The sequence below is a fragment of the Schistocerca nitens genome, chromosome 3 (assembly GCF_023898315.1).
Source record: "Schistocerca nitens isolate TAMUIC-IGC-003100 chromosome 3, iqSchNite1.1, whole genome shotgun sequence".
In the NCBI taxonomy this organism is placed as follows: Eukaryota; Metazoa; Arthropoda; class Insecta; order Orthoptera; family Acrididae; genus Schistocerca; species Schistocerca nitens.
The window spans coordinates 688,797,005-688,820,117 of NC_064616.1; the positions used below are offsets into that span (position 1 = coordinate 688,797,005).

The 23,113-nt window shown below is 41.5% G+C and overlaps 1 protein-coding gene across 1 annotated transcript in view; it reads left to right on the forward strand.

Annotated features, from left to right (window-relative positions):
* LOC126249390 (adhesion G protein-coupled receptor L4) overlaps positions 1-23,113 on the forward strand; it is a 346,296-nt gene that overhangs the window by 262,059 nt on the left and 61,124 nt on the right. Inside the window, exon 10 of the mRNA XM_049951043.1 lies at positions 8,064-8,367. Coding sequence (XP_049807000.1) covers positions 8,064-8,367 — 304 coding nt within the window. The remainder of the gene's footprint in view (positions 1-8,063; positions 8,368-23,113) is intronic.

Here is a 23,113-nt window from a genome sequence, read left to right on the forward strand (position 1 = left end):
TCCAGTTGAGAATGGGTATAACCGTATTTCAGTCTCAGATATTGTTGCTGCATGGATTCTGCATATAACTTACCATGTATGTCTGAACTGTCTCTGTGTTTAGTGACACCACTTACTTCTCCCGTCGGGGGGAACGTTTGTGTACCTTTCTCCTTTGTCCTAATCTTCTACTAGTTTTTACCTGTCCCAGATTCAATTTGCGTTGACCCTTCTCGCTAGCTATGGCTCTACCACAACACCTTACTCATCATTTTGGTTAAAGTACAAATGTGCCGGTCATGCGAATACTATATTCTATTTTTCCACACCATCACGGGACAAGTTGCTTTACAACAAACTCCCTGTGATGCTGACGTTTCACCCGCCATTCCATGATGCCAGCTACATCAGGTATTGGTGTGCAGTAGGCTTCTATAAGAAAAACAAACAATATACACACTCTTGCAATAATATTCGTAGCTATCATAGCGCAATCGTCTTGCTGACTGAGGTATGTTATAATAAGAGGGTTATGAAGTAAGAAGTAACACACAATTTGCGACAACAGATATTTTATAAAAAATTAGGCAATAGTACATAGGAGGTATTACATCAACAACTAAAAGCCACTAGTTCATTTTTACAGTATTTTTCGAATAACTATTTCTTTCTATTTAGTTGCATTTCGATCCCCATCACCACATGGCAGTCACTGTCTGCTAATGCATCTATGCTAATATTCAGGCACTTTGACCCACAAGCAGTTAAATTATATGTGAAAGTGAATAGCAGTAGTACAAAGAGAGCTACCGCTGTCTTCACATCTACATCTACATCTACATGGATACTCTGCAAATCACATTTAAATACCTGGCACAGGGTCCATCAGACCACCTTCACAATTCTATATTATTCCAATCTCGTATAGCGCGCGGAAAGAATGAACACCTATATCTTTCCGTACGAGCTCTGATTTCCCTTATTTTATCGTGGTGATCGTTCCTCCCTATGTAGGACGGTGTCAACAAAATATTTTCGCATTCGGGGGAGAAAGTTGGTGATTGGAATTCCGTGAGAAGATTCCGTCGCAACGAAAAACGCCTTTCTTTTAATGATTTCCAGCCCAAATCCCGTATCATCTTTGTGACACTCTCCCCCATATTTCACGATAATACAAAACGTGCTGCCTTTCTTTGAACTTTTTCGATGTTCTCCGTCAGTCCTATCTAATAAGGATCCCACACCACACAGCAGTATTCTAAAAGAGGACGGACAAGCGTAGTGTAGGTAGTCTCCTTAGCAGGTCTGTTACATTTTCTAAGTGTCCTGCCAATAAAACGCAGTCTTTGGCTAGCCTTCCCCACAACATTTTCTATGTGTTCCTTCCAATTTAAGTTGATCATAATTGTAATACCTAGGAATTTAGTTGAATTTACGGCTTTTAGATTAGACTGATTTATCGTGTAACCGAAGTTTGAGTTCCTGTTAGCACTCATGTGGATGACCTCACACTTTTCGTTATTTAGGGTCAACTGCCACTTTTCGCACCATTCATATATTTTTTCTAAATCGCTTTGCAGTTTGTTTTGATCTTCTGATGACTTTTTTAGTCGATAACGACAGCATCATCTGCAAACAACCGAAGACAGCTGCTCAGAATGTCTCCAAAATCGTTTATATAGATAAGGAACAGCAAAGGGCCTAAATACTACCTTGGGGAACGCCAGAAATCACTTCTGTTTTACTCGATGACTTTCCACTTCCAGACCGTGTCCTTGCATCATTGCTGGAATTTCTCACAGTTCAGTGGTTGGTACGTATGTTGGGGTCCAGTACTGAACTACACAATGCTGTTTGAAATCTTCAGCACACTTCCACAACCCAGGGACAGATTGGGTGTCTTTATCATCAAATAAATTGATGAGTGGAACAGACAGTAAGTAGCAGACCCTCATCCTGCTCCAGCACTCCAATCAGGTCTGCATGTGCCAGAGATCGTTGCGACTTCTATCGGTCCCAACAAGTTGGAGTTCTTTCAGCCAGTATCTGCCAACAGGATGCAGAGAAAAACTCCAGAAGGGGGAAGAGTAGCGTTTGGAAACCAGGCGGTTGTGAGATCAGATCGCAGCAGCCAACAGAATTTCCGTCCAAATATATCAGTCATTATATCCACCAATAGGACGCAATGAAAAATACCAGGAGGGGGAGGTGTAGGGTTTGGAAACCAAGCAGTTTCAGGATCGAATCCTGAACAGCCCCAGAATTTCCTGCCAAATATACCAGTCCTTGTATGCAAGGGAAAAATCCAGAAAAGGGGAGAGTAGGGTTTATAAACTGGACAGATGTGGGATGAAATCCCCGACAGCCACCACACAAAAGGATATCGATTTAATTAATTAATCAGTCAGTTTGTTAGAGTGGGAGAGGGGCTATTCGAATCACACAAGCCTTTTGCTGGCGCAAGCTGTCACTAGGACACCGACCAGGAAAGAGGTTGCAAGAAGATCGATAATAGGCACAGGAGCAAGTGCACCTATCAGGAGACAGGCCAAAGACAGACTCGCAAGTAATGTGTCATGAACGCTCTCTCGACCACAAGCATTTAGATAGCCGCAGCACATGGGAGGGCCCAGTCAGTCACAGACAGTCAGCCCAGTTGCTGAGAGAGTCAGTTACAGTTTCAGACAGTAACAGACAGTTATCCCAGTCTCTGTCAGAGTCAGTCAGTACATAGCGACTAGAGTAGTGTACATAGCGGGACTCGTACTTCACCAGCAGTGAGGCTAGCGTGGACCATTACAGAGGAGCTTATACCACAACAACTGGCTTAAAAAGTAGCTTTCTGTTCTGGTAAATAAAGAACCCTCTTAGTACATCTGTGCAGTTGTGTTTTAGAAAGAGGATACCAGCCACCAAACAACATCCGCTCCTTGCTTTCCATGGAACAAGACGACTCAAAAGGCCTGACATAAAGCAGCTCACGTTCAGCGGTAGAATACCAGGAGGGAAAAGTGGCACAATAGGTACCTCAATTAAGCTGTTTCCCGCCATTTTTTTTCGACTGGGTTTATCAGTTAGTCAACTAATCTGATATCAAAAGCGGTTCAGGTTTCCTAGGAGGGAGGAAGGCAGGCTTTGGATTTACAGGCAGAGGGTGACAAAGAAAAGTGTGCTAATTCCCATGTTCAAAAGCACAAGCAATTCAAAAACTGACTCAAATCGGCATGGCAGGGGGGAAGGGGTGGGGAATGTGGGGATTAACCAGAGGGGGTAATTAACTGATCAATGTAATTAATTAGTCGATTAATTTGATATCCAAGTTATAAAATGCTTCGGTAGCTCAGTTGGTAGAGCACTTGCCCGCGAAAGGCAAAGGTCCCGAAGTTCGAGTCTCGGTCGGGCACACAGTTTTAATCTGCCAGGAAGTTTCATATCAGCGCACACTCCGCTGCAGAGTGAAAATCTCATTCTGGATCCAAGTTATACTTTTATTGATGAGGGGATTTCCCAGAGGGGTGGAGGAGGAGGAGAGGAGGGGGAGGAGTGTGGGGTTCTCAGGAGGATGGGTTATCCCCAGGGGTCATAAATCCACCCTACAGGGGGTCGTAAATCAAATAGCATAAAATAGGTTTGCCCTGAATGTGTGCCTGTTCCTGAATGTATGCAACCCACACAAAAAAATATGCTCACGCCACCCTTGCCCTACTACCATCGGCTTGTTCCCAACATGAACACTGGACCGTTCTGCTGCTCACAGTACAGTGCATCAATCACACAGCCTGCAACACACAAGGAACACATGACACATCGTCAGAGGAACTGTCATTCGTCAGTGTCATCTACAATGGCATTGATTCATTACCAGACAAATGTTCATAGATTTTTTTTCTCCTCCAGTTCCAGTCAGGAACCGTCCCTGCAGTTTGTCGGTTTTATTAATGTCTACCCTGTATATATATTGTCCTGTACGACCTTTTACACAACATCATGAAGAAGTTGGGTACAGAAAGGTACAGCAACTGTCGCTGTAGGAAAGTTAGACATCAGCAGAAATAATTAGCGAACAATATAATACAGCAAGCAAAAGTTTTACTTAATTTGTATTTCTCCAAGCATACGTAGACTCATTACAAATAATACAGCAAGAAATAGACTCCAGCAACTATTGTTAACAAGGATGAGATGGAAACGTCCACATGTAATATAAAGTTCAAGAAGTTTAAGGACGCGTATGAAGAATACACATATTACACCAGAGAAACCTTTTTATGACAAAAAAATGTTAATAATATGGAAAAAATCTAGGGAATATTATGATATCCTTGACAGTGAATCTGAGAATGCAAAGAACAGCTATACATCTCCAAATATCAAAATAATGATGTATGTTTGTGTCAAGTGTTTCCATATCGGTACTCACTAAGAATACTAACATTTTCAGTGGAATATGATGATATAAAGATAGGTTACAAATTGATGCCTGCAAGTATATCTTGAGTCTTACAGACAGCAATGTATGTATTATAAGTTGATCACATGATCATGACAACACTTCAGGTTGCGACTCCTAAAAGTAGAACAAATATTGACATGGGTGGTAAAATCGCGTTATGGAATTGGTTGGGTCTTGACGTTTTCGATGAGTGTTGGGTGCTCTAATGCTACAAACAGTGGAAATATGTTACAGTTCCACCACACTGTGCTCATATCAATATTCTATCGTAAGGAGGCCTAAGATTACCCATCATGATCCACCTAAACTATAATTTTTTGTCCTTTGTGTAACACTTTTTGGGAAATGATTCAGATTTTCGTATTTTGTTATGGAAAATACATCAGTTAATGGTAATTGATCGTCATCTTGAGACTCTTGCCAATATGGATTAATAAATGTGGGATGTATGATGGTGTGGGGTATAATCATTGCACAACCTTCCTTACACATATGTTCCCTAAAATTTACCTAGCAGAGTTTCCCAAGAACTAAAAGTCATTGTCCCAATAACAGTAAAATCTGAGAATGCAAAGAACATCTGTACATCTCTGCTCTCAGCGGGGAGACCTGACTGTCCTGCTGGCAAGAGAACATCTGATGCTAAATGTAAGTGCACTCAAAATAAAACGATCTTAGCTATGAATGAAGACAGTTCACCTGTCATTACAATTTGCCTCCCTGATTCAAACACATAACAGTATTTGTTGCAACCCCACTACTCTACACTATTGGTAATAAGCCTGCATGATATACATACGAATATACTATAATCCTATAGTGCCAGACGACTCTAAGGCATCCTTATAATGATGTCACACACTAATGAAATTGAGACAAGACTTGGTGTGTATTGACGCTGAGTTGTAATTGTTTGGTCCCGTATTTACAAGTGCGTCTTTGTAATGTAGAGGGAGAACCTATGACTGAGATATTAGCTGATTTGTGCTTCAACTTCAATGACACTGTCATATAGAGGATATGGTCAGAGTTCTTGCTGCTTTAACGATACAAAAAAAACTGTACGAGAGAAACTGGAAAGAAGGATTCAAGGTACAGTCTGATGTCCAGCTCTTTAACCCTGATGATACTGCAGTGAAGAAATTGTTTAACGTAGAATATCGGCGGATTTGATTAAAATAATGACCTTTAGTAAATGTTTACCATCGTTTTTACATAAATCTTACAATTGCGGAAATTGTTTAACGTAAAATATCGGCGTATTTGGTTGAAATAATGACCTGCTGTTATTGTTCAACATCTTATTTACATGTATCTTAGAACTGAAACATGAGTATTCAGGGGGAAAATCAGTCTAAAAATGTACATAGCGGAGGGAAGTGTAGTGATTATCACAACACACACTGAGCTGAAGATGCTGCGGCAACTTCTCCTGTTTGTGTACAATGATTGTGCTCCAGAGTTCTGCAACAAGACACCAAAGCTCTCGGTGGTCACAGACAAATATTAGGCGCCTGTGAACCGCAGTTGGCCTCAGATATAGTATGTCTATGGCAATGTCGTGTCAGGTGCAGTGTGCACTCTACTGCCCATGGTGTCTCCTTACCAAGGAGGCTGGCACGTTACTGGATAATTTTTTCACAGTTTTTCAAAATATGCCATGACATCATTACATTATGTAACTCAGCCGTGCCACAGTCAACACCGCAGGTCTTGATGAATGAATGGACTAAAATTTCCTCCATTTTAAAAATTTCGAAATGCGAAACATCTAATAATTCACAAGAACCAAATTTAGAAATTATGTTGTGCTTTTCAATGAATATGTTCGAGGCTTGCGCGTTACTGGATAAATTTTTCACCATTTTTCAGAATATGCCATGTCATCATTAGCCGGCCGAAGTGGCCGTGCGGTTAAAGGCGCTGCAGTCTGGAACCGCAAGTCCGCTACGGTCGCAGGTTCGAATCCTGCCTCGGGCATGGATGTTTGTGATGTCCTTAGGTTAGTTAGGTTTAACTAGTTCTAAGTTCTAGGGGACTAATGACCTCAGCAGTTGAGTCCCATAGTGCTCAGAGCCATTTGAACCATTTGTCATCATTACATTATGTAATTCAGCCGTGCCACAGTCAACACTGCAATGCCAAAGTGTCTTCGTAACAAATTTCACAAATTTTGTTAATATTTACCAAGATTTTGCACTATATGCCTTGACGCCATTAAATTACAGTATTTCTGCCAATAGGACCACGTGTTTGCTCTGGTAATTAAAGCGTGATTTTGGGGGGGGGGGGGGGGGTGTAACTTGCTTCATTCATGTTCGCCAAAGGGTGAGGAGAAATGGTTCAAATGGCTCTGAGCACTATGGGACTTAACATCTATGGTCATCAGTCCCCTAGAACTTAGAACTACTTAAACCTAACTAACCTAAGGACAGCACACAACACCCAGCCATCACGAGGCAGAGAAAATCCCTGACCCCGCCGGGAATCGAACCCGGGAACCCGGGCGTGGGGAGGTGAGGAGAAGGGACGGGGTAGTGGTCCCCAGCAGGAGGGTGGAGGGGTGGGGGGTGACCTTCATTTCCTCGCTGTTTTATGTCATACAATTGCCCAAGAAGCGTGGATGGTGTTTCATGTTACGAACTGACTTTGACTGCAACACACACAAGTATCCAACGAGCACGTCACCAGTATCGGGTTACATCATGCCCTTGAATGTACCACATGCAACTGTCTCAGGTGCATGGGCAGGACAGTGGTTACCCAATCTGGCCTTGAATATACCTAACTCACTTAACTCGTTAGATCAGAAATGGCCTTGGGATAAGGTCGTTATCTCTGCTGGAACTAACCCTGCTATCCTACGAACATCTTGACCCTATTTTCCGACTAACAACCATTCAGCGATCTTAAGGTGAGTATTTTAGTCTAAATATTTAGTTGAGATATCATGGCACGATGTAGAATTCATACGGCTGAAAGCCTGAAACTTCATTAAATACTCTTTAGGTCGTAAAAACTTAAAAAATCACAGGAATTCTAATTAAACTGGGACACGTCAACCTTACATCTGCTAGAGACCCTTCCACCATACGACAAAGCGACAATTCAGCATCTCTACACCGCAACCACACATAAAACGACAGACGAAAGTGAGGAGTATCAGAAATCCGTTTTTCAATTGATGAGAAAGACCCACGAGAGTCTAAATTATGTACACCGGTCTCCTTACTAAATGCCTTAGGAAACGTACAAAAAAAGCTTTTATGCAGCCACTTGTAAGTTAGGAGACAGCTAGATGGCCCGAGTCCTGTACAGTATGGTTCTTCATCAAGAAAATCTAAGAAGGACGAGGTGAACGGTGGAACAGTGCACTTCAACAGCGGTGTCGGTTCATGCACGTTGTTGCCACTCACATCACTTTTGTAACACTTCGTATATTGTCACAACGGCGTTCCCCATATAACAAGGCAATGACGCTCCTCATATACATGTTGATAGACCAGTTCTTGATTTCCATGTTGCTTTTATTTTTTCTTTCAGAGAATATGTACTTGTCATATATATAACATTAACTTAACGAAACTGTATAATAACACTAATACCTTTGTATTTTTCTTTCTGTAAACAGGGATGGGACTGAAATGGAGTATGAAATCAATTCACAAGTTGTAACAGTCCAACTAGGACATGGCAGATCACTGCTCCATCCGGCTCCTGGTACCTTCCAAGTGGATCTTGAAATGGAACAAGTGATAAAAGAATACAACCCTTTAAGATGGAAGAGTACTTGCGCAGTGACAAGCGTTGCTCAGGTTGAGCATTCTTGGAATACAGAAGGCTGTAAGACACACAATGGAGCCAACAACATTTCCAGCTGTCGTTGCTATCAACCTGGAAGTTTTGCCATCCTAATGACATCTCATAATGCAGTGGTAGAATTTTTCATTATTTAATTATTGTAAACATACCTAATGTGTGCAAATCTTCCAGACATTGTAGATTACGAAACCAAGGTGAAAAACTGTCGTTCTGACACTGAATGATTGTTTTAACCCAAAAATCTACTTGTTTTTCGACTAAGACTGCCTGTAGGTTAATGAAATTTACTCAACGTCTTTTCTGTGAGTAGCTTCCATCTCTGACGTGCACTTCTGGAACATTGCGAGTTATCGGTCTACGGCTGTCACAGCCTTTCCAATGGATCAGGTAAACAATTTTTTTTAGCTGAGCGAATTCGTTGTACTAGGAGGGTACCACATTTAGTGAACGTGTCTCCCTGCTGTCAAAGGTCCTTTGGAGACAGATACATTGCTGAATAAAAGATTTTTTGTTTCTTGCGCAAGTGTCACGTCACGTGCTTTTCTGCGCCGTTTAGTCCAGAAGACTTGCGTATTAGCCGCCAATTATTGCTTTACCTCTGCAGGGTGAAGGTTACTGAAGATTCTGGACGATGTAATCCACTTCCTTTTTGGTGCAGGGCCACTGGTTTTCACCAACAGTTTTGATCAACGTTTTGTATGGTCTTATACACAGCAACAATGAATCGGCGCTACACTGGTTGGATACCGTTTAAAACGGTCCAGGCATTGCTGAGATTTTCATTTTCGCCTTCGCTTAATTCTTCATGTAAAATGCTCCGTTATCCTTCTTACGTTACGGTTAATGTAGGCCTGTATCATTCATATTATAGTGTGCACATTTCTGAAGATATCGTATGTGCTTGTTATTTTTGTATGTCCCTTACATGGATAATCTTAAAGAGAAGTATCGTCGCGATTGAACTCAGCCGCTCATTTATGAACTGTTGAAAATGTAGAAGCGGTTCCTTATAAACCATCTTTAATTGTAGATAAGTTTCTATTGACAATGAATCATACAAAGCCAATTCTTTTACGATGACATGGTATCCCATATTATCAATTTCAGTGAAACACAAGGCTGTTTTACAACGATATATAAAGAAAATTATTCCACAAATCATGATGAAACTTGACTTACGTTACTGATTTATTGATATTTATTGATATCGACCAAATCTATTTGTCATACCGATAGTTTTTCACTTTGACCTCTTAGAGATTACTAAAGTGTGATAGATATACACTGAGGTGGCAAACGTCATAGGATACCTCCTAATATTGTGCCGGACCACCTTTTCCCTGGCATCGTGCAGCAACTCGATGTAGCATGGACTCAACACGTCTTTGAAAGTCCCCTGCAGAAATGTTGACCCATGCTGCCTCTAAAGCCGTCCATAATAGAGAAAATGTTAACCGTGTGGGATTTTGTGCACGAGCTGACCTCTCGGCTATGTCCCACAAGTGTTGGATGGGATTCATGTCGGACGATCTGGGTGGCCAAATCATTCTCTCGAACCGTCAAGAATATTCTTCAAACCAATAACGAACAATTGTGGCCTGATGACGTGGCACATTGTCATCCATAAAAAATTACATCGGTGTTTAGGAACATGAAGTCCATGAATGGCTGGATATTGTCTCCAAGTACCCGAACATAACAATTTCCAGTCAGTGACCGATCCCATGACATTTAAACAGAGACCACACCATTATGGAACCACCATCACCTTGCACAGTGCCTTGTTTGTTTGTTTGTTTGTTTGTTTTTGTTTGTTTTTTTTCCTCTTTGCGACCAAACTGCTAAGGTCATCGGCCCCCAGACTTACACACTACTAATCTAACTTTAACTTACGCTAAGAATAACACACACACCAATGCCCGAGGAAGGACTTGAACCTCTGACGGGGGAGCCGCGCGAACCGTGACAAGGCGCCCAAGACCACGCGGCAGTGCCTTTTTGACAACTTGGCTCCATGCTTCGTGGGCTCTGTACCCCACTCTAACCTACCGTCAGCTCGTAGCAACTGAAATCTGGACACATCTGACCAGGTCACAGCTATCCAGTCGTCTATGGTCCAACTGTTATGGTCACGTGCCCAGGAGGGGCCTGCAGGTGATGTCGTGCTGTCAGCGAAGGCACACATGTCGGTCGTCTGCTGGCCATTAACACCAAATTTCGCCTCACTGTCCAGGGGCGCCGACTTATAAAAAATACTGGGGGCCTCATACTGGGGGTCTTGTCCCGGGAAATTTTCTAAATTTTAGATGAAAAATAGTGGCTTTTAAAGTTTTTTTAAGCATTTTAGACTCATATGATCAGTGAATATATAGCTCTGAAAAGACTGAAATTGTATTTAAGTAAATCGTAAACTATCATTAAAAGAATAAAACATAAAATATTGCTGTCGCCCAGTAATAGCACTTTGATTAATAAGTGAAATAGCTAATTTAAGCTTACTTTGAATAAGGCTCAGGGTTCATTAAATAAAAACCTGTGTGAGTCCAGTTGAAGCAAACCGCTCAGTAATGCAAGATTGCATCGTTTCACAAACTTCAATATAAATAGCTTTGTAGTATTCCTCTGGGGTTTTGAAAGTGTGCAGTGAGCTGGCTTCGTTGTTTTCATACTTCTTTGGTATACTTCATTTCCGAGGCAGCGAAGGATCATCAACTTGTGAGGCTTTTCTTTTAAACACAATTCCCAAAAGTGTTCAAAACTAACACGCCTTCCATTCAATATACAAATCAAGCCCTCATATTTTTTTCCAGGTCAACAACACTTAGATGGGGGCATTGAATTTTCTCATTGACATCCTCTACTGGGTTCATTGCATGGCAATTAAGACGTAAAAAGAAATAAGTATTGAATTGTAACATTGACGCAAGGTAGCCTGCACATTTGTAACCTGCCTCGGCTTTTTCGTCTGCAGAAAATGTTTCAAAAAACTGTAGACATTCTTCCAAGTTTTTCAATGTCCTCAAGATACTACAAGCTCGCATTGTCCATCGAATCAGGCAAAGGGGTCGTAGACCAGCTTGGTCGTTGGCGCTCTCACAGCGTATACAGTCCCATCCCTTTGTTGGATTCCCTTACGGTGTTTATTAAGTCCGTGGCTAAAGCCATAATATCCCTCGAAGACGTCTACAACTGTCAAGTTTAAACTGTGAGCAGTGCAGTGCACATAACGTGCTTTTGGTTGTATATCCTAAACTAACTTTTTTAGCCCTTTGAATTTACCTCTCATATTCGAGGCACCGTCATAGCACTTTCCTCTTAAGTTATCCATTGACAAATCAGGACGAGCGAAAACTTTCTTTTTAAATACTAAACAGAGTTTGTGAGTCAGTGTTGGGGGCCTCATATAAGCCAATAAAGTCTTCGTTGATGATTAAGGAATCATCGACAGTACGAATACAAAATGACACATGTTAATGAATCGAAGAATCACTTGTTTCATCAACCATAATAGAAAAATGTTCAGTCTTCTTGATTGAAGCCAATATCTTTCTCAACACAGACTTTCCTAGTAGATCAATAATCTCGTTTTGAATATCGTGGGACGTCCACTTATACCCCGAACGCCCTAACCAATATTTAAGCTCAGGTATGTCATTCTTTTTGAGTTCCAACAATTGAAAAAAATTTGAGTTTACATCTTCGTGCCCTCTAATTGCTAGTCCTTGTCGGCATAGAAATTGCACGGTAGTAAAAACTGTCTCAAGAGCTAAACGGCCTTTCTTCATATCACTATCTAACTGTTCATTCAGTTGGGAGCCCACACTTCGGTTAGTAATAGAATTTAGTTTCAGAACACCTTGTTTATGCATAAACGTATTTTCATGAAGACAGAATTTTTCCAAAGCCTTTTTCCAGTTAGAAAACCCTACGGAAGAAAATGCATCTTCTGTTTTTGAAGAAAATTGTAATAGATTTTTAGCATCTGCCTCTTTGCAGGTTTTGTAAAAAACTTTTTCAGTAGATGCTTCATATTCTAGCCATGTATATTTGATCAACCAAGACTTCTGAAACGATCTTCCCTTACCGGATTGTCCAGGTTTTGGCTGTGAACGGTTCTCGCCTGAAGGCGACGAAGCAGTTGATGACACAACAATTGTTGGAGGTTGACTTGCAGTATCATCAAATTCCAAAGTGCGCCTTTTTGGTAACTAATTTATCCATTGCAAACTTAATTTACAATACACTAGGATACTAAAGTAATGAAATAAAATATAGTCATATAAAGTAGTCCACTAGACACTAAAGCCGGAACACTAAACACGTCTACAGCATGCACTGAACGAAACTATCCACACTGAATCACTGCGACAGCAGGGTGGGCTTTATTCAGCCGCGCCGTCGTAATGTCTCGAAGTGTCAAGGCGATGCGAAGCAGAGGATTCCAGGCGCTTTTGCTCCGGTCGTTTTGATGTTGCCGCAGCCGCAGTGCTGGCCCACCGGCGCCAGACTTTACGCGAAGGTTCACGCACCGGGACAAATTCTAAGTGTGCCCACAGCACCATAGCACTATCGTGATTCACACCACTCGTTTTCAGTTAACCTACTTACTACCATAACAATTATTTGTTTAACTCATTACTGAAAGTATTTTAAAAGGTAACTATCGTCAAACAAGGAAAATAAAAAATTCCAGCATAATTTTGTGATTTTACAAAGCATAATATAACTAATAATTTTGTTAAATTATTGGGGGGTGGGGCCTCCGCCCCGCCAAACAAATTTTTGAGGGGGCTCGGGACCCCTCAGGCCCCATGGAGTCGGCGCCTGTGTCACTGTCCTGACGGATACATTCGTCGTACATCCCACGTTGATTTCTGTGGTTATTTCACTCATTGTTGCTTGTCTGTTAGCACTAGTAACTCTACGCAAACTCCGCTGCTCTCGGTCGTTAAGAGAAGGCCATTGATTACTGAGTTGGCTGTTATGAGGGATAATACCTGAAATTTGTTGCACACTCTTGATACTGTGGACCTCGGAATATTGCATTAGCTAACGGTTTCCGAAACGGAATATCCATGCATCTAGCTACAACTACCATTCAGCGTTCAAAGTCTGTTAATTACCGTTGTGCGGCCATAACCACGTCGGAAACCTTTTAACACGAATCATCTGGGTACGACTGACAGCACCGCCAATGCACTGCCCTTTTATACCTAGTGTACACGATACTATCACCATCTGCATATATGAATATCGCTATACCATGACTTTTGCCACCTCAGTGTATGTTCTCGTACTATTTCTGACTGGTTTCTTCTTAGTATTCAGCAAATTTTTTTAATCATGTAATTTGTCTATAGTTCATTAATTAATGTGTCACATATTTTATTTAAGTTAAATAATCTTAAATCGCATTTATTCTGAAATAACCTCGCCTCTTTTATTCCTATTCTAACATTAACATTTTCATCTCTGGGAATGGAGATACTCTGTACATGTACTAGTTTAAAATCTTTGATCCAACAAAATTTCGCTGTACCATATACTTACTTTTGTAACTGATTACGGAGTAACTGCTGAAAACCTGTTCGTGTAACAAATAACAAATATTGTAGAATGTTACACCAGTGTTGTGCGTGTTTCATTCTACCAAGAACCGACGGAACAGTCAATCAATGCCAATGTTTAACTAACTGATCTAACTGGTCAGTTTCCTTTGCAAACGAGTAACTTCATGAAGCAACTTTTTATAAAGTGAAACGAAACCAGGGCTGTTAGTGAGTTATACAAAAATTAATTATTATAATTTTTAATGAAAGGAATTGTCATTACAGTATAAATAAGAAGCTCAGATATTTATTTATATAGAATACTCTAGAAATAGCAATGAACCATCTGTGAAGAGTTGTGACATATTTGTGTTGTAGTCTTCAGATCGAAGACTCGTTTGATTCAGATCCCCTCACCAGTCTGTCCTGTCCAAGTAACATCATCTCTGAATAAGTGGTCAGCGTGACAGATTGCCGCCCTACGGGCCGTGTTCGATTCCCGACTGGGTCGGAGATTTTCTCCGCTCAGGAACAGGGTGTTGCGTTGTCTTCATCATCATTTCATCCCCATCCGGCGCGCAGGTCACCCAATGTGGCGTCGAATGTAATAAGACCTGCACCAAGGCGGCCGGACCTGCTCTGTAAAGGGGCTTCCGGCCAATGACGCCAATCGCTCATTTCCTTTTTTCCATCTCTGAATAACTACTGCAACATACCTACATCTGAATCTGCTTACCCCAGCACTTCCCATCAGTACCAAACTGATTATTCTTTGTTGCCTCAGGACGTGTCCTATCAACTGACACCCTCTTTTAGTCACATTGTGCCATAAATTTTTTTTCCCATTTCGATTCAGTGCTTCCTTATCAGTAATTCTATGTATCCATCTGATCTTCAATATTGTTCTGCAGTATCACATTTCAAGAGCATCTATTCTCTTCTCGTCTGAACTTCTTGTCGTTCACGGTTCACTTCCGTACAAGACTACACTCCAGACAAATACCTTCAGAAAAGACTTCCTAACATTTGTACTTTTGTTAATCTATTCATCTTTTCCAGAAATGCTTTCCCTACTACTGCCAGTCTGTGTTTTATATCCTTTCTACGTCAGGCATTATCAGTTATTTTGCTGCTCGTACAGCAAAACTTACCTACTACTGTTATTGTCTCATTTCTCAATGTAATTCCCTCAGCATCCAAACTATTCAGCTGCTCTTCCAAGTCGTTTGTCGTCTCTGAGAGAATTAAAGTCTCAATATAAATCTCATTGTTTTTATTTCCTCTTCCCGAACATTGGTTCTCTTTCTAAATTTATCTTTGATTTCCTTTACTGATTGCTCAGAGTACAGATTGGATTATATCAGCCGACAGCTGTGGCCGAGCGGTTCTAGGCCCTTCCGTCCGGAACCGCGCTACTGCTACGGTCGCAGCTTCGAATCCTGCCTCGGGTATGATGTCCTTAGGTTAGTTAGGTTTAAGTAGTTCTAAGTCTAGGGGACTGATGACCTCAGATGTCAAGTCCCATAGTGCTTAGAGCCATTTCAACTGGATTATATCGGTACGGTACAGGCTACAGCCCCTTTCTCACTCTGTTGTCAACCTCTGCTTACTTTTTGTCTCCATTGACTTTTACAACTGCAGTCTGGTTTCTGTACAAGTTCCGCTCCCCATATTTCATCCCCACTACCTTCAAAATCTCTCATAGTCCAGTCAACATTGTCAAAAGCTTTCTCTAAATCCACAAATGATAAAAACGTAGGTTTCTCATTTCTTCAATTAAAATCAGTATCTCTTTTGATATCCTAGGATTTCTACAAAGCCTTGTGTTTTTGTCTATTTGATCCTCTGCTGCCTTCATTATTTCATCTCTCAAAGCTATCCATTTATCTTCTACTGAATTGCCTTCTCCTGATCAATCAAAAGTGGCCTAACGCTCCCTCTAAAACTTACAATAATTTCTGGTTCTTTCAACTTATGCAGGTGTCATCTCCTTAATTTCATACCTATCTGCGATTTCTTCATTTTTAACCGGCACTTCATAATTTATAAATTATGGACAGAGTCCAGATCTGCCACTGGTAATGTCATACAGCATAAAATCTATTTTCAAAATCTTTGTCTAACCACTATACATCAGTCTGAAACCTTTCAGAGTCTTCAGATCTTTTCTGTGTGTACATCAATCACATATGAGTCTCAAACCAACGGCTGGCGATGATTAAATCATGCTCTGTTCAAAATTCTACCAGGTGACTTTCTCTTTTATTCCTTTGCGCCATGTAATGCTCTGCCACTATTTTCCCTCCCGTAACTATCTAATTTCTTTTATCTCGTCATGCGCTCCTTCGATTTCTTCATTATCTGACGCATGACAATTAACAATTCTGAAAAGTACCTTCACTCACATAAACACACAAATGTTCGGGACGCTAAAATAAATTGTGACAAAACAGAGGCTGTGGCAAGGAAGCGAACCTAACGAACAAAGGAAGGAGATTTCATACGCAAGAAACATTGCAATGACCAAATACGTTAATGAAATAAAGGTCATTTCTGCATTGGTAACAATGGGACATAAGGAAAATGAAACTGTGAGTGAACAATATATACAATGCAGTGAAAACACTCTGAACACATAGCTGAATACCTATCATGAATCATTAGCGAATGCATTCGAGTGTATGGACGCACAAGGGCAATGTTCCAACATCATTGATGTGTTTACTCTTGGACTGAGGTAACAGAGAGACCTGATTGAGTTCCAAAAGGGAAAGATTGTAGGGACACACACCTGTTTTGACATTCTGTAAGAAGGGCTTCACAGGAATTATATGTATCCTGGACTGCTGTTCGTGATGGAACTGTGAAATGAAAACGTTGGGAAACCATTCCGAGTTTACAGGTGTCGTACATAACATATTTCGTACCGCACTAAACTGGTAATTTCGAGTTATAGCTGCACATTCTACCAATTTCAACAGTAATATCTGTTACGGAAAATATTTTTATTTTGATTTTTAATGTACCTATTTATATAATTAATGCAATATTTCGACCTTTTATCACTCGCCGAGTACATTGTTCCAAGGAAGCGTTTGGAAATGTACTATAGCGATGTGAACATAGCTCTTACGTGATCGAAAGCCACTATTCGGAATCTGTTCTAACTTCAATAGATATTATCGTATTTTGTACGTTGATACTCATGCCTCCATCACAGACATCCAAGCCGGCCGGTGTGGCCGAGCGGTTCTAGGCGCTTCAGTCCGGAACCGCGCGACCGCTACGGTCGCAGGTTCGAATCCTGCCTCGGGCACGGATGTGTGTGATGTCCTAAGGTTAGTTAGGTTTAAGTAGTTCTAAGTTCTAGGGGACTGATGACCTCCGATGTTAAGTCCCATAGTGCTCAGAGCCATTTGAACCATTTGAACAGACATCCAACCTTTTCTATATACATTCCAATCGGAACTTAAAACTTTCTTTGCTGCTAATGTCTGGTTTCAACCAGTTTTCTGTTCGAGTACTATGCGAGTATTATAACCTGTTTTAAGGGAGAATAGTTCTAGGACCTTACCTTAGACACTCCTGAAATTAACTGTTAATGTATGAACATTTTCTCTCTGCGATGTCATGACAGTGACGGATGCTACTCTTTGTAATTAATGAGGCAGATGTTCTTCCCTCTTTAAAATGAGAACGCAATTTATCTGGCATGTAGATGGACTTCTCTATCCTAGAAAAACGCATGCACGCCACCCCACCCATACTCTGCTCCTGTTTGCTGTGATCTTTTAGTCTCCACACGATAGTGGAGATCGAGAACTCTGCATCGAAGATCATTACAGAATCGTTTTGTTGTGCCTTCCACTCGGCTCCAGACAGCGATCGGTTCTGTAATCAACGTTACCAACCACAGGCTCTGATTCCTCCCCTACCTCCCTTCCCACGCCACGAGGCTATTTTCACAAATGCAGCCTGGCAATTGTAGGAACTACTAACGATGTCCTCTGAACCCAGGTGGCAGGCATCATTCGTGTCGATAAGGGTCACGACTTGTAGCCAGGTGCACACAGTATACTTCATAACATCAGCAGAGCCTCCTCCACATTACGGACGAGAACATCCCCACTCCTCGAGGTGAACACTGGCTTCTCTCCCTGGCGTGTCAGCAATTTCTATATGGGGCTCCATCACCCGTTTAACTTTGTGGAGTTCCCAGTGACCAGCATAACCACTCTCAGAACGTCGCTGGGAAATTTCCCAATAATACTATTGTAGTAGGGGGTATTTCCATTTACCAGCTGTATGCTGGGAGACTCACGTGGCTCTCACAAGTAGTAAGGGTATAGTTACATATAATATTTTCATAGTGTCCTCTATGAAAGTTAACTTGGGCAGTAAGATAGCAGACTGGCTCCTGACATCACGACTTATATATTGTGATGACAGAGAGACCGACCTTATAGATTCAATTAATACACAGTTGTTGTAGTTGTTGTTGTGGTCTTCAGTCCAGAGACTGGTTTGATGCAGCTCTCCATGCTACTCTATCCTGTGCAAGCCTCTTCATCTCCAACTAACTATTGCAGCGTACATCCTTCCGAATCTGCTTAGTGTATTCGTCTCTTGGTCTCCCTCTACGATTTTTACCTTCCACGCTGCCCTCCAATACCAAATTGGTGATACCTTGATGCCTCAGAACATGTCCTACCAACTGATTCCTTCTTCTAGTCAGGTTGTTCCACAAATTCCTCTTCTCCCCAATTCTATTCAGTACTTCCTCATTAGTTATGTAATCTACCCATCTAATCTTCAGCATTCTTCTGTAGCACCACATTTCGAAAGCTTCTATTCTCTTCTTGTCTAAACTATACATCGTCCATGTTTCATTTCCATACATGGCTACACTCCATACAAATATTTTCAGAAATGACTTCCTGACACTTAATCTATACTCGATGTTGACAGTTTTTTTCTTCAGAAACGCTTTCCTTGCCGTAGCCAATCTACATTTTATATCCTCTCTACATCGACAGTCATCAGTTATTTTGCGTCCCAAATAGCATAACTCCTTTACTACTTTAAGCGTCTCATTTGCTAATCTAATTCCCTCAGCATCACCAAACTTAATTCGACTACATTCCGTTATCCTCGTTTTGCTTTTGTTGATGTTCAACTTATATACTCCTTTCAAGACACGGCCCATTCCGTTCAACTGCTCTTCCAAGTCCTTTGCTGTCTCTGACAGAATTACAATGTCATCGGCAAAACTCAAAATCTTTATTTCTTCTCTATGGATTCTAATTCCTGATCCTAATTTTTCTTTTGTTTCTTTTACTGCTTGCTCGACATACAGATTGAATAACATCAGGGATAGGCTACAACTCTGACTCACTCCCTTCCCAACCGCTGCTTCCCTTTCATGCCCCTCGACTCTTACAACTGCCATCTATTTTCTGTACAAATTGTAAATAGCCTTTCACTCCCTGTATTTTACCCCTGCCACCTTCACAATTTGAAAGAGATTATTCCAGGCAACATTGTCAAAAGCTTCCTCTAAGTCTACAAGTTCTAGAAACGCAAGTTTGCCTTTCCATAACCTATCTTCTAAGATAATTCGCAAGGTCAGTATTGCCTCACATGTTCCAACATTTCTACGGACTCTTTCCCGAGGTCGGCTTCTAACAGTTTGTCCACTCGTCTGTAAAGAATTCGTGTTAGTATTTTGCAGGCGTAACTTATTAAACTGATAGTTCGGTAATTTTCACACCTGTCAACACCTGCTTTCTTTTGGATTGGAATTATTATATTCTTCTTGAAGTCTGAGGGTATTTCGCCTGTCTCATACATCTTGCTCACCAGATGGTAGAGTTTTGTCAGGGCTGGCTCTCTCTCCCAAGGCCATCAGTAGTTCTAATGGAATGTTGTCTACTCCTGGGGCCTTGTTTCGACTTAGGTCTTTCAGTGCCTTGTCAAATTCTTCACGCAGTATCATATCCCCCATTTCTTCTTCGTCTACTTCCTCTTCCATTTCCATAATATAGCCCTCAAGTACATCGCCCTTGTATAGACCATCTATATATTCCTTCCACCTTTCTGCTTTCCCTTCTTTGCTTAGAATTGATTTTCCTTCTGCGTAGGAAGGAATAAATGACCATAAGGTTGCTATAGTGTCAAGAACTAAATGTGATAAGTGAAATGTTAAGGGAGATAGGAATATACTTGTACAGTTTACCTTATGATTCAACATCAAGTCTTCGTGACTTTTTAAATTTCCCTGCGAATTAAATGTTCACACAAATTTCGGGCTTGCAGCCGATAGTCCTTTAATTCATCTCACTATATTACGAGTGGCCGGGAAGTATGGTCCGTCTGTCAACTTGATTTTGACGCAAGCGCGGAACACTTGCAGCACGCTGTATATTGCGCAATGGAGCAAGTCTTCATTAGCCTTCGATGGCTCACCTGAAGATGGGTGAAATATGGTATGAGTAATTAAACGGTGACTAACTGCAAGTCAGAAATTTGTTTAAACATCAAGTCTTTATCTCTGGGGGCTTTAAATGTGGTACGTAAATATACAGCGCAACACAATTAAGGATCACTTTTTGAGACCCAGTAACTGTCTTCCATTGTGACACAAAAGTGTAAAAGGTGTCTACAACCTTCCTCTGTAATGGTACAAAAGCTTGGCGTCCTGTGACGTCACTCTCAGACTCAGCGACGCTTCAAACAGCAAGCTCTCGACACGTGCGAAAAAAAGACCACTGCTCAAAAGTTCATATGGGGTATAAGGTAGGTTCATGATGCCATATCGGCCCCAAATTTCACCACAATTCTGCCCAAAGCCAGCGTGGACGTATCACGTGATGGTAATGTCGTCACACCCCCTCTTACTCACATTTCACCCCTTCGTTTGTAGCTTCTGCAATGGAGGTCACAACTGCGACGCCCAGCGTTAAAACGACGCAGTTTTCTTATGGGTGGCCGAGGAAACGATTTCAAACACACCGCCGCTCAGAATCGACACGAAAATGCCTCACCAGGTGGCATAAATGGTGTCAATGAAGCCGCCCCTTTCTTTCGACGTTTATTCCCACATATTTCACTGTCTAAAACGACAATTCGCTGTGGTAGTTGCAATACGACGACGCTCTCGAAAACGTTGAACACTGCTGATCCCCAAACGATTCAACCTTTTTCTAAGTGCGTCTTTGGGATGAAACTACGCTGAACGTAGTCTAACACATTTGGAGTGTAACACAACCACAGTTTTTGCTATGGTATTCAGGGAGGAAGGACTAGAGACTACTCTAAACTATTCGACGTAAATTGAAAAGTGTGTTTATGCTTTTTCAGCGCTTACTGTGACGTGATCATAGGGGGTTGCAACATTCACACGTTCGTGGATAAAATGGCAAAGGACCCCTCTAAGACACTCCAGCATGACAATACCCTCAGTGCCACCTGCTTATTTTTATTGCGCTTTTTAAAAATTTATGTGTACATATACTTCAACGCCCATCCACCTGAGTGGCCCTCAACTGCTCCTAGGACGGGCAACCCCCTTGACACCCCTTAGATTACGCATGCCTGCAAGCAGGCGCTAGACTAGCAGCAGAGCGCCACTCACCTGAATGCGAATTCTTTGTAGAAATACATTTTTTAAGTGCTCAACTAATGTGCACGGGTGCCTCTGAGGATGTTGCTGAACTTGCCATTTTATCCAAGCGTGTATCAATGCTGCACCTTCCTATCATCACGCCAGAGGACGGGGCAGTATAAACGCCCTTTCCTGCTTCAGATCATGTTCATATTTCATCAAATGCTTTTAAATCGTCTCCGTTCGTTCCATCATGTACACCAGAGTCGTGCTACACCCCAAAGGATTCAAATAACATTCATTGGCATTGCAGCCCCATGTGTGCTTAGAGAAGGACCAAAAATCCATTAAGTATCATCAGTGTCGAAGGTTGTCAACAACGTCGTCCTGTTGCACATCCCGCTGCGAACTGTTGTTTTCGACAGCGAAATTTGTGAAAATCAATGCCCCAATGTCAGGGGTGATTTCATCGATGCCCTTTGTGCAACCACCTAAGGACCTTTCCGTGTCGATACTGAATGGCGGTGTGTCTGAGATGTTTTCCTTGGCCACCAGACGAAAATCGTGTGATATCAAAGCTGAGCATTGGTTTTCTGACCTCAATTTGCAGATGTGTCAAAAGAGAAAGTGAAAAGTTGGTAAGAGGGGTTATGACGACCTTTTCATCGTATGACACTTTGCGGCGGGGCGGGGTTTCGCGGGACTCGTTTTGCGATTTAGTTATTGTCCACCTACCTCAGTATAGTGTCCTTCACCACCCGTTGCTCTGTATTCGTAGGTACTATGTAGACGATGAGAAAAACAGCGTTGAAGAAAACCACCGTCCCTACTTACGATTACAAAGTCGGCGTAACTCCAGTAACGAGATAAACCTGTAAATATCTATTAATAACGGACAAAGTGGGTGCTTCCTCCCTTCATTGAAAATGTTTGTTTGTAGATACTGATGTTTTATTACGGTCCTTTTCATTTGTTGTGTCACAAGGCCCACATATAAGTTGGTAGTACACCTACTACTAGTTCGTGCAGCTTATATCACACGTAAGACAGCCACAAATGTGTTAAGTCCAACCCGAAATATTACGAGATTCACACAGACAACACACTGTTACAAAACGAGTTCACATTCAGTCCTTTTCAGTGGATTATTCGAAAGATGCTCGCCAGAATGTTCTGTACATGCATATCGGAACACGCCACGCAGAATATTCACAAAGGCCGATAGTTTCACACGCGGTTTATTCTGCGACCAACATTCCAAAACCTCTCAAAACTTCACCCTAATGTCCGTAATTGCATCTGCTAGCACGGCGCGATTTAAGCGTCATTTCCTTCATCTTACAGATAATTTTTTCGGACACATTTAACATGACCTTCTCGTCCGACAGCGAGTCCACGACTGCCCGAAATACCGTCGCTCACAGGGCATATAACTCATCCAATTACGCGGGAAAGACTTTTCTCTCATTGGTTGAACAAAATGATCATCCAATCACATTAACCTTTCGTGATCAATTTCGCGTGCAAACCGCTTTACTCCAATCAGCATTCGCAGTGCATCTACGTCATTTTATATTGCAAAATTTCACAAAATGTTCCACAAAACCAAACCAAACGAAAATCAAAAGAAAATTATGCCTGAAATATACTTTAGATCTAAGTATCCTCTTACTATCTTTCTGGCTGCCTTATTACAAAAACAAACGC